General features: G+C 36.4%; 1 protein-coding gene across 1 annotated transcript; it reads right to left on the bottom strand.

Moving 5' to 3' along the window:
• Positions 1–39: 39 nt before the first annotated feature.
• On the bottom strand, positions 40–750 carry LOC129728104 (cytochrome b-c1 complex subunit 6, mitochondrial). The gene is made up of 3 exons (XM_055686494.1): positions 599–750; positions 404–511; positions 40–342 (listed from the first exon to the last, which is right to left on the bottom strand). The coding sequence occupies exons 2-3, from the start codon at positions 485–487 to the stop codon at positions 169–171; spliced, it is 258 nt and encodes an 85-aa protein (XP_055542469.1). The 5' UTR covers positions 488–511; positions 599–750; the 3' UTR covers positions 40–168.
• Positions 751–12,724: the final 11,974 nt, after the last annotated feature.

Here is a 12,724-nt window from a genome sequence, read left to right as displayed (position 1 = left end):
TTCTTATTCTGAAATTGCCGCAGCACCAATAGAAACAACAAATTTGTTGAATGGTTTATTGATTACGGTTGTTCAGAATGTAATAAACCTTATCAGAGCATATTTCATGTAAAGCCTACCGTTTTAAAGACAAAACCAAATTCAACACTACAATAGAAGACCAATCGCTCATTTAAGCTTTGAGAATAGGGTCTTTGTAACGCAATGGTCCAGCTCGTGCAAATAGTCGAATAGCTCTTCTACACATGTTTCCGCTGTTTGGCTACGGCTGTTGACACGATCGTTGCAAGCCTGATATTTTTCATAAAGCCGGGTCGCTGTACCTCCTTCAGCACATTTTTCCTTAAAATTGTTTTATTTTAGATTATCCGTCCGTCTAGGACTCAAGTTATTTCATGCATACCCTCAGAACGGCTTGTGGGTCAACAATTTCTTCTTCCTGGGCTTTGACTGTTGGAATAAATGACCAAAACCCTTTGGCAGCCATCGTTGGTTTGGGATTGCAAATGTCCTGGAAAGGAAATGTATTTTATTTCAACTATATATAAGCACAAATTTTTTTCTTGAACAAAATAACTACTAAATACTTCAAAATTACCTGATGGAAAACGATTTTGTTACCGAGTGATGATATAACTCGTCAAGTTCCACTATTCTGAAGGTTTGACATTCGAATTTTCGATGAAACGCAATTGACAGTCGTGGCCCCAATGCAAATTAAATTTATGTTCGACGATATACTTTACACTCTTAAAATATTCTACCATCGTCTAGCCCAATGGAGTAAATATAGGTACGGCAGTTGTTTTGAATCTCGGGTTTAGGGTGAATCTCCGTGCTCGATTTTTGCCCGAATTTTACAAGATAATTTTGTCGAAAATCATCAAAATTACGTGTGTAAAATTTTAAACGATTGTTTAATAATTTTGAGAATCAGAACGAAGATCAGGACACTACCAATGGAGGAGAGAAATACCTTGATACTTTCGAAAAAGAAGAGGCAAAATTGATTCGATTCTACGCACAAACTTTGATACGAAACTTTAAAGAACATAAAAAGGACCCTGTATGCAAAAAATGAAAATTAACGGCGACTCGGTGGATGAAGTACTGAAGCTGGTGTGGAACTCCTGAGAGAGGTTTAAAATCCCTAATCATCACCACCACGCCACCCCAGATATGTTCTGTACACAATGTCAAGCATTTGGCTTGAAACTAAGATGAACAATAACAAGACGCACAGCTCCCTGCATGTGACTGTAAACAAGGTCGAAACGACCTTAACGCGTCCAAGAAACATCAACTGTGTCTGTATGCGTGTTATAGGTTCGGCACGTTTTTTTCTGTAGTTGGCATTTCTGCAGAGATGCCAGATGTTTTTGAAAAATGTCTGCAACTGCTCGAAAAACCGGAAAAACGTGCTCGAAATCTGAAAAAATTCTACCCGTGATCCGAAAAAATTTCGCTCGCGCAGGCAAGTCTGTAAAAATCTGCACACATTTTAAGAACATCTGCGCAAATATAAGGAGACTCTGACAAAAATCTGCAGAAACCGTGGAAAAACTGCAAATATCTGCAAATAACTAAAAATCTGCACACGGACTCCAAAAATCTGCGTTTTGCAGACAAATCTGCACATTTGGTATCCCTGCATTTCTGTAGTTGTTATTGTCAAACTCGTATTAGATAGTTTATGCACATTACACACACATTCACCATTAATGTTTCTGGGAGTCGTTCGGGGGCGCCACATTACTTGAAGTTCGCAAGGTATATGTGAAGATCTGACAATTGTGTATCTTGTTATCTTGTCTTTACTTGAAAGCAGGGTCAGGGCTGAGCTATGGAATTTTGCATATATTTCATTTCTTACTAAACATTCTTATACGAAACCATGGAAAAAGAAAATAAAAGTAGGTAGTTATTATTCTTCGCCATTCGCCAGAACGTTGCTGAAAGCTTTCCTCTTCTTATTTCTTATTTACGATGTGTGAAAACTTGAAACCGTCATTTTATACGTACGTGGTAATGCTCCCGCTACGTGGCGCTCGTGTCACTGACAAACCAAGAACTGATATCGATATAATATCGATAAGGCAACATTTATGCAGTGCAACCGTGGCACCACAAGACAGATACCGTTAGCGTTTTAACGTATTTTGATTCAAATTTTTACACACGATTTCCAATGTTTTCTATATGAACATGAATGTCTGTATTTCTATGGTACACTCGAAATATTTTCACGCTATAGAGATAAGTGACTTTTCACCTACGCACACTAACAAACGTGTAAACCCGTGTAAAGTTGATTTTGTTTCCTACAAACTGTAAATCATCGCAACTCGTTGCTTCGACTTTTATCACTTTTTACCATTTTTGGTTGATTATGATCAGCAGCTTCTTCCGATTTCTGATCACGAATGAAAACATTTATTCAGAAAAAAAAATTAAAACACATAATGAGTGTTCAACTGAATATTTGTCCAGCTGCTAAAACATAGCATTACAAACAAAACAGCCATTAGTAAATATTTTACTCAACTAGTGGCACTAACACATCCGTACGTAAAAAGGTCTATAGTTACCGGGAAAGTTACGTGAATATTTTCCACTATCATTTTCAAGTAGATTCTACGTGATTGTCATTCGAGTTCATCATGACCTAGTGAGATGAATTATCCTTTGAATTTTATTCAGTAGACATATGCATTTCATGTGAGTTTCACTTAGAAGCCTGGAAAAGTGAAAAGCATTTGAGTATCTGATAGCTATCACGTTTCATGCAATTTTCAATAAAATCATCGTTTGGATGATACCAGTGATTTACGATAGTAACACTAGCACTACCTGCTACCGTGTTCGCGGTGCGTCTTGTATTTCGACATCAGCGCTGGCGTACGTGCATGTGTCAAATTGAGAACTACAAAATATGTATTAGATTGCATGACAGCGCCCCAGACGGTGTTATCGCGTGATGACGGTTATTTGATTGGAAATTTGAAATGATTGTTTCTTGTAGCGATGGAGCTGGGTTTCAGTGTTACGTCTGTCTGTATAATTTTCAATTATTTCTCTAATTTTTGGGAGATTAGGAGATGGTTTTCAGAATTTTACAGAAATATGTTGCGTAATATATCGCTCGGTTATGCAAATTCGTCTATTCGTAAATGAATGAAACGACATAAAAACTGATAAATCTTACGACATTCGCTGGCAATACTGTTAAATGAATATGACTCAACTGGGAATTGACTACAGGATCAGAATTTTGAATTTTGAAACTGAAAATCGTCGCTTTTTTCAAGTTTTTGCTGGGCCCCAAGGAATTACAGTGTTCCACATCATCAAGATGCAATGAACGGTTTGGGTGTGCTTGGAGAAATGGATGATTCTGCATCTATAAACCGTCTGTATATCCCTGTATTATATTATTCCTTCGCTGTATTTCTCATTCGCCACCATTTGTCTTGCTTTATTATTCTGCCTAATGAGTGCCAAAGTATCTTTAACAGAGATGTAATGAGCTACATGTTTGCGTTTTTTTGTTTTTCGAATTTTATGCGCATGACCAACTTTCGAAGCTACTCTTGAGATATTTGTGACTTTGAGGGTACCCAATATTTCTTCTTTTGGAATAGGTAAGGCGTCTCCGGCTACTTTCGACAAATATGCAAGTATATTTGATGAGTTCGAATTTCGGAGAGAATGTTTTGTAACGACAGTTTTTTCATCAGGTCACCTGCAGGAATATGGTCGTGGCTAATAGATTTTTTTGTTCAAATACTCTTTGAATAATCCTTTGAAATATAATTCATATTCTTGCAGCAGGGAATGCGCCGTTTCAATAAACTCCTTAGTTTTCGATTCTGGTATTGAAAGGTTACAACGCATTCTTGTAACCAAAACGTTAACGGCTGCAACCAGCTGTTCAATAGAACCAGAACCTTTTAGAAATACTTCGTCAGAGCTATAGTCATCCAATTCCGGATTAGATCCCATTGAGGCCGACGAAAACGCAGCTTGTGTAGGAATCACAGAGCTTGGCGGATTTGCTGATTCATCGAACTGTGAGTGAATTGTTACTATGTGGCGCTTCAAATTTTTAAACCTGTTGTACAGCGACCCACATTCAGAACATTTGGGATTTAAGCTTCCTTACATGCTCTGGAGCCAGAACCCCGCATGAAGGAAGATGACAACAAAATCCTTCGATAATGATTATTATTTATTTTTTAATTTTTTTAATTCAAATAGCTTTCCTTTCAATTTATTACACATCTCGGCGTCTACTTTAGCTGCAATTTTATCCATTTTGATTCTTTTAGCAAATTTCACTCTCTCACTTCACTTCACAAATTTGGTTCTGCACATCCAATCACGAAATTAGTGTTTGAATCGCGAAAAATAAAATGGCCAGTTACTCAAAAACGAGTAAAATAGGAGAATACGTTAACTGAGGTTAAAGTTACAGGTCGGACTCGATTATATACAGACTCGATTATATATTGATTCGATTATATATGATTCGATTATATACAAAATTGTATATAATCGAATCATGAAAAAAAAAATTTTTTTTTTCAATTTTAAATATAACTTACCTAAAGCAGCAATGTCGTATAGGGATCGTCCAAAAATACGTAACGCTTGGGGGAGGTATAGAACTGACGAAACGTCGCAATCAATACTAAAAATTTTGAAGATCTATACAAAGAGCGTTACCTAGAGGAAAGAGGGGGTCGAAAATAGTTTTTATTTACGGTACGTAAATAATGGACGTTCTCTTCAGTCCAATATGACGTAACGCAACATTTTTTGACCCAAAACGTCGGGTTTTGAGCCATAATGTTTCAAGTGAAGTAAAGCTGATCTAAAACAGAAATATCGCGAGGGAACGTTTACAAATTATGTAACACTCAGGAAACGGGAAAGAGTGTTGGGTTGGCAAAGTGTTGCAACCCATACGGAAAATTTAAACAAAAAGCACGGCAAAGGGGGAAAGGAGATCAACAATAATTATTCTTGCGTTACGTTATAAATCAGCGCTCCCTTATTGATTCATAAAAGTCCGTTCAAATGTTACATAACGCAAGCAGGGCTGAGGAAATTTTTTATGCCTGGTATGCTGAGTATTGGAAATTTTACGAACTACACTTTTCACTTTTTATTCACTTTCACTATTTAATTCTATCACTTTTCACTTTTCACTTGCAGATACGTATTTCGGCACTGACATAGTGCCTTCGTCAGTATGTTGGACTGTCCAAATAAGCACTGACGAAGGCACTATGTCAGTGCCGAAATACGTATTTGCAAGTGAAAAGTGATATAATTAAATAGTGAAAGTGAATAAAGAGGGGAAAAGTGTAGTGAAAATTTTTCTATCAAGACGCTCGAACATAAGTGAATAAATTTTACGAAGCTAAATCCCTCAGCTTGTGTGTAGGCCGAAGCTTCATGCACGGGGTAGGGGATTGGCATTGCACACGCGCACCGGTGAATTTGCTTACACATCACGCAGTGCAAGTTGCAATACACGCCGTGTAGTGTTTCTATGCAAAAGTGGCACCCGTGCAGCATGGTGTAGTGTTCTTGCCATGGCTGACTGCAATAACATAGAAGAATAACTACGAAATATATACATACATATATTTTTGTAAGAAAGGTTTTTTGCGACTTTAAGGGGGTTAGTCAAAAAAATTCTACTTATTTATTTGAGAACAACAAAAGATGTATGCAAAATAAACAAGAAATTTTTTTTTCTGTTTCGATTATATATACATATATTTTTGTAAGAAAGGTTTTTTGTGACTTCAAGGGGGTTAGTCACAAAAATCCTACTTATTTATTCAAAAACAACAATATATTTATGCAAAATAAACAAAAAAAAAATTTTTTTCTGATTCGATTATATACAGGATTCGATTATATACAGTGAAAATTTTTCGGAGACTGTATATAATCGAGTCCGACCTGTACTAAGTTTCGTTAATTGAAGTTACTCATTTTTCAACATTTTTAATTAAAACACGAAAGTGAGTATCTTTTACTCAATTTAGAGTAAAATTGAACGAGCGTGTAAGTAACGCAATTTTGCATGGCGCAGTGTAACACTTCGCTGAATACCCCCTCCCCTGATCAAGTTACATAATATACGCCTGTTCCCTACTGTTGAATGTTGTAAAAAATACCCAAATTTTTTTAGTTTTATTTAGATATCCATGCTAGAACTAAAAACCGTTACAAATCACTTTCTTCTTGCTGTTTTTACTTCCCAGCTTTGGGTCGATTCTACACTAATACTGAGCGGAAACAAGTCAAAAGGACTCACAATTATTTTAACAAAGAACAGCTTGATCAGATCGACTTGAACTGTCATACAGTACGGTCGCATTTTACCAACAGCTCGAGGCTAAGTCTTAAACTACCGAGAGATATTGAAATTTTGTTTTTCGCTTTCAACGGGCAATCTTCTTGAGAGACTACCTATTGAAACGCAAAGCAATAAATTTGTTTTTAACGTTAACGAGTGTTTAGTGAGTAAATTTGGTTTGAGATATTTCTACTTAAATTCTATAGTGAAGTGAAAGTGTAGTGAAGTTTTCCAGGTATGCCTGGAAAAAATAAAAAAGCTCGCTTTGTTGCGGCTTCAAGGAAACGTGAGGCATCTCCTCCAAGTGACACTGAAATTTCGACTAACAGGTATGATATTCTTTCTTCTGTTGGGGATCTAGAAATCCAAACTTCTCATACTGAGCATAAAGCCGTTATGAAGAAGGTTAAAATTCCACCTATTGTGGTATTTGTAGCAAACTTTAAAGCATTTCGATCAGAACTTTCATCATTTCTATCGAATGTGAAAGTTAATTTTCAAATTGGTCGCCAAGGCGAAATTCGTATTTTGGCCGAATCTTTTGATGGCCATAAACATCTTCTACAGTATTTGACTGAAAAGATGTATAAATTTTACTCTTTTGATGCCAAAAACGAGAGAACGTTTAAGGCTGTGTTGAAAGGTCTCTCAAATGATCAAAGTATTGGTGAAATCAAAGATTGTTTGTCAGAATCACTTGGTTCTGCTCCCAACCAAGTAATTTTGATGAAACGAAAGGCAAATGCCAAAATTAATCAAACTGGAATACACCAGGAAAATTACTTAGTACATTTTGATCGTACCAAAGTAAATAATTTGAAATGTTTGGAAAAAGCACGTGTTTTATTTAACGTACGAATAAAGTGAGAAAATTTCAAGAGACATGGAGAAATCCATAATCTTACTCAATGTCGGAATTGTCAAGCCTATGGTCATGGAACTCGAAACTGCCATATGGCGGCAAAATGTATGATTTGTGGTGACACTGGTCACACAAAAGATATCTGCCCCGTGAAAGAGACCACCAATAGTTTCAAATGTGTAAATTGTGGGGGAAATCACAAATCTAATTTCTTTAATTGTCCTGTAAGGTCAAAAATTATTGCTTCCAGACAACGTAGGAATTCTAAGCAACCTGTTGTCAATGTGGGTATACAAAAGACTTTCAATACTGTTCAGGCATCACCAGCCCTTTCATTAGCAGGTGTGTCTGTAGGTAATAATTTGAATTCAGATAACAAATTTCAGACAAAAAATCCTGTTCAGGCAACACTAGGCTGTTCATATGCCAGTGTCCTTACAGGTAATATTTCAAATTCAAACAGTAACAAACCATTCGTGTTTGGTGCTGAAAAGTCAGCCAGTATTGATTTAGGTAGTCCAACTCCAGAAAAGATTGAATACCTACAACAATCCATGCTGCAGCTAATGTCCGTTTTGTTGAAATGTAACTCGATGTACGAGGCAGTTCAAGAAGGTATAAAATTTACAACTAATATTGTTATGAAATTAAAATTCAGCAATGATTTTAAATAATGCTGTAAATTTTCTAAATTGGAATGCTCGCTCTTTAAAAGCGAAAGAGGATGAATTTTTCAATTTTTTAACAGTCCACGATGTGCATATTGCAGTTGTGACTGAAACGCTTTTAAAGCCAAATATTAAACTAAAAAAGAACCCAAATTACATGGTTCATAAGTTTGATAGAATTGATGTTGCCGGTGGTGGAGTTGCAATAGTTATCCACCGTCGAATAAAACATCGTGTTTTACCCCATCTTGAAACCAAAGTTATCGAGAGTTTGGGAATTGAAATTGAAACAAGTATTGGCACTTTATTTATAGCCGCAGTGTATTTGCACTGGTGAGCGAAAAAATTATTTCAAGGGAGATTTGCAAAAACTCACAAGAAATAAATCTAAATTTTTAATCATCGGTGATTTTAATGCGAAACATAGATCTTGGAATAATGCTCAAAGCAATTCCAATGGAAAAATATTGTTTAATGATTGCTCGGCTGGATTTTATTCAGTTTTATTTCCAAATGGTCCTACATGTTATTCTTCTATTAGGAATCCATCTACAATTGATTTGGTACTAACAAATCAAAGTCATTCATGCAGTGATTTATTAACTCATGCTGACTTTGATTCTGATCATCTTCCCATAACATTTTCTATTTCCCATGAAACTATTTTAAATCCCACTAGATCTGTGATAAATTATCACAAGACTAATTGGGATAGATATCGTTCTACGATCGAAGAAAATTTGAATGATGATCTTATTTTACAAAACAGTGCTGACATTGACAGAGCATTAGATAATTTTAGCAGCTTAATACTCAATGCCCGGAATTTATTAGTTCCTGAGGCTCGAGTGAAATTTAATGCACCAATTATTGACAGTGAACTTCAACTTCTTATACGTTTGAAGAACATACGGAGACGTCAATACCAAAGATCTCGTGATCCTGCTTTGAAAATTATTTTTCAAGAATTGCAAAAGGAAATTAAACATAGATTCACTCTTTTGCGAAATGAGAATTTCATGAGAGAAGTTGAACAACTAAAACCTTATTCAAAACCTTTCTGGAAGCTTTCGAAGGTTCTTAAGAAACCTTCGAAGCCCATTCCAGTCCTTAAAGATGGTTATTGCATTTTTCTAACGAATGAACAAAAATCTCAAAAACTTGCTCAGCAGTTTGAGAGCGTTCATAACTCCAATTTGAACGTAGTAAGTCCTATTGAAAATGAAGTAAACCAAAAGTATGATCAGATCACCACCCAAGAATTTCTTTCTGAAGAGGTATTGGAAACAAACTTGAATGAGGTGCGAACTATTCTCAAAAAATTCAAAAACATGAAAGCACCAGGAGATGATGGGATTTTCTATATCCTTATTAAAAGACTTCCCGAAAACTCTTTAAATTTCTTGATAAAAATTTTCAACAGATGCTTTGCACTAGCACATTTTCCTACGAAATGGAAAAATGCCAAAATCACTCCAATTTTAAAACCCGAGAAGAATCCAGCTGAGGCATCAAGTTATCGTCCAATTAGTTTACTTTCCTCTATTAGCAAACTTTTTAAAAGAATAATTCTCAATAGAATGATAACACATATTAATGAGAACTCAATTTTTGCAAATGAGCAGTTTGGTTTTCGCCATGGGCATTCCACTACTCATCAGTTACTTAGAGTAACAAATATGATTCGAACTAATAAATCTGACGGCTATTCGACTGGAGCAGCTCTACTAGATATAGAAAAGGCATTCGACAGTGTTTGGCATAAAGGTTTAATAGCTAAAATGTCAAATTTCAGTTTTCCGCTTTACCTTACAAAAATGATACAAAGTTATTTAACTGACCGTACTCTTCAGGTTAACTATCTAAATGGTAAATCTAATAGATTGCCTGTTAGAGCTGGTGTGCCTCAGGGGAGTATCTTGGGCCCAATCTTATATAACATTTTTACTTCTGATCTTCCTGATTTACCATCAGGTTGTGAGAAATCTCTGTTTTGTGACGATACAAGCATTTCCGCAAAAGGAAAAAGCCTTCGTGTTATATGCAGTCGGCTACAAAAAAGTTTAGATATATTTTCTTCATACTTGCAGAAATGGAAGATTTCCCCTAATGCTTCTAAAACACAGTTAATTATTTTTCCTCATAAGCCAAGAGTTTCATTTCTCAAACCCACCCATAAGCACGTTATTAAGATAAACGGTGTGGTCTTAAATTGGCCCGATCAAGTTAAATACTTAGGGCTTATTTATGATAAGAATCTTACTTTCAAGGAGCACATTGAAAATATCCAGTCAAAGTGCAATAAGTATATCAAATGTTTATATCCTCTTATCAACAGGAATTCTAGACTTTTTCTCAAGAATAAACTGTTAATTTACAAACAAATTTTTAGGGCAGCAATGTTATATGTAGTTCCCATCTGGACAAGTTGTTGTACAACCAGGAAGAAGATACTTCAAAGGATTCAGAATAAACTTTTGAAAATGATTTTGAAGCGTCCTCCCTGGTTTAGCACGAACGAGCTGCATAGGCTCACTAATGTAGAAACATTAGAAAATATGTCAAGCCAAATTATCAACAAATTCCGACAAAAATCATTGCAATCCTCAATTGCAACGATTAGCTTACTTTATAGTCAGTAAGATAGTTTTAAGTTTATTTTAAGTTCTGTTTTATTCCTTTTTTTTTTCCTTGACAAGTAGGTTTAATAATTTTCCTACAATTACATTAACTTAACTGCGAGAGCTAATAACATTCAATAATATAAAAGAGCGTACAAATATATATATAATAGTGTTGAAATGTCACCATTTGTGGCAGAACACACAATACTAATTCTGAATAGATATTAGTACATAAATAAATCATTACAAACATTCCCCCCCTATTAAAAAAAAAAAGAACAGCTTGAAAATCACGAGACCATACAATTTTTTTATTAAGTTACTTTTCGCGGGAAGAGAGAGTTAGTAGGGATTTAATTTACTTGTGCATATCTTTTCACGATTGAACGTCCGTCGGGCACTCCACTCGGTGGGGGTGTATATGCTGCTTGGGTTGCTACGTTGCTGTTTTAGAGATGCGGTTGTTTCGCTGGTCGGATCCGTTCTTCTTTCCAGCTGGGTGTTGTAGTATCGGACGCAGCGGCGTCGGTGGTCACCGGTGGGGCCTCACAAGGGTAACACCGGCTTGTTGATCGATGAATATTCGGCTGGTGGGTAACCCGGAGGGTGTCACTGTTGCACTATATGGATGGGTTCAACTGGCTTCAACTAGTCCTTTACCACCACGGCCGCGGTTTTCAACGACGCGCCAAAACTAGCGTACAAAATGGCCTTTCAATTTGGCCACAAAGCGTCTCACTTAAGGTGTTATTCCGCCAAAACTTCGAAACTGGATCTTCAACGCGCGACTTCACTCTTCCGGGTTATAATCAAAAACTTTCTCACATATTTGCTATCCGACCTTGTTATTTACAACCTGTCCGCTTTCCATCGCAGACCCTCTCTGCACCCCCTCCCTTGTAAGATAGCGTAAGAAAATTGCACACCCCCCTCCACCCAATTTGCTTACGTAATTATTGAACGGCCCCTAAGGTCGCTTTTTACGCGGATTTCGGAATTTACGCGGTTTTTTTACGCGGATTCCGGAATTTACGCGGATTCCTGAATTTACGCGTTTTTTTTTACGCAGCACGTATCCCCGCGTAAAAAGTGACTTTAGTGTACATGAAAAATACAACAAAATAGTTTAAATAAATAATTCATATAAACAAACAATAGAAATAATTTGTATACAAAAACGAAGCAAAATGGCACCAAACGAGGTTATTAAACAAAAAATAAACAAAACTCAAACATAACATTGGAGTATGTATATGCGCAATTTTTGCTTAGACATTTACTGACAATTATTTATACATGTAAACAAACAACGGGCATCGTCCAACACAAATTGTGGACCTGGCACTGCGGTTTGCTAACACTAAAAAATTACAATATAAATAGGAGTAAAGATCAAGCTGGCTCAGTGACCAAAGGGTTTTATTGTGACCGCCAAAGAGTTTGGTCACAAAGCTCCAGAAATCGCGTGTAAGATTTCAAATTCTTACTTATAGCGAATCGCCATTTAAGACGCAAGTAAGAAAGAGATGCCAGATAATTGTTTACGAACTTGGCACGTGTGATGGTGGGTTGAAGCTGACAAATTTTAGAGTGCGCTTCGGGCAGCACGGCAGGTCAAAACTGGGTCAAAATCGAGCGAATAAAGAAGGGTTTTGACAGTAGTTAGTGCGCTTCCAGGTCAAAACGAGGTGAGCTGGTGGAATAAAGAAATTCGCTATTATTTGAAATGCTAACGACATCTTTCTGCAACTTGCGACTTTGACCACTTTAGTGATGGCGGCGCTGGATTAAATCAAAGCTACCAGACGCATGAAAATTCTCACAGAATATAGAGTCACTGTTTTTGCAACGATATAACACTGTTTTTGTGAGGTTTGTGTTTTTTGACGTAGAATACGTCTAACGGCAACAATTACAGGGACCCAATTTCAATACAGGGATCCAATTTCAAAACGATTCGATTTCTGTCATTTTTGCAGCAATCGATTGAGAAATCATTTAAGCACCCGTCCAAATGCAGAAAATTGTAATCTGATTGTTCAAACTATTGTAATATTGAAAATTGTTGAACATTGTCGAAACGCAAATGTCGACTTTTTATTGGTCGCTTGTTACCTTTCCCTAAAAAGGACGACATAATGGAGTACCTAGTTAGCCGGGAATGCACTCTTCGGGCTATATAAGAGACTGTTTC

This window comes from Wyeomyia smithii, chromosome 3 (assembly GCF_029784165.1).
Source record: "Wyeomyia smithii strain HCP4-BCI-WySm-NY-G18 chromosome 3, ASM2978416v1, whole genome shotgun sequence".
In the NCBI taxonomy this organism is placed as follows: Eukaryota; Metazoa; Arthropoda; class Insecta; order Diptera; family Culicidae; genus Wyeomyia; species Wyeomyia smithii.
This window is presented reverse-complemented; position numbering and strand designations above follow the sequence as displayed.

Bases quoted from the DNA above. Each gene is read 5' to 3' on its own strand.
- LOC129728104 (XM_055686494.1), bottom strand. From the start codon at position 487: ATGGCTGCCAAAGGGTTTTGGTCATTTATTCCAACAGTCAAAGCCCAG. The intron at 343-403 runs GTATGCATGAAA...AACAATTTTAAG, and splicing joins ACCCACAAGCCGTTCTGAGG to GAAAAATGTGCTGAAGGAGG.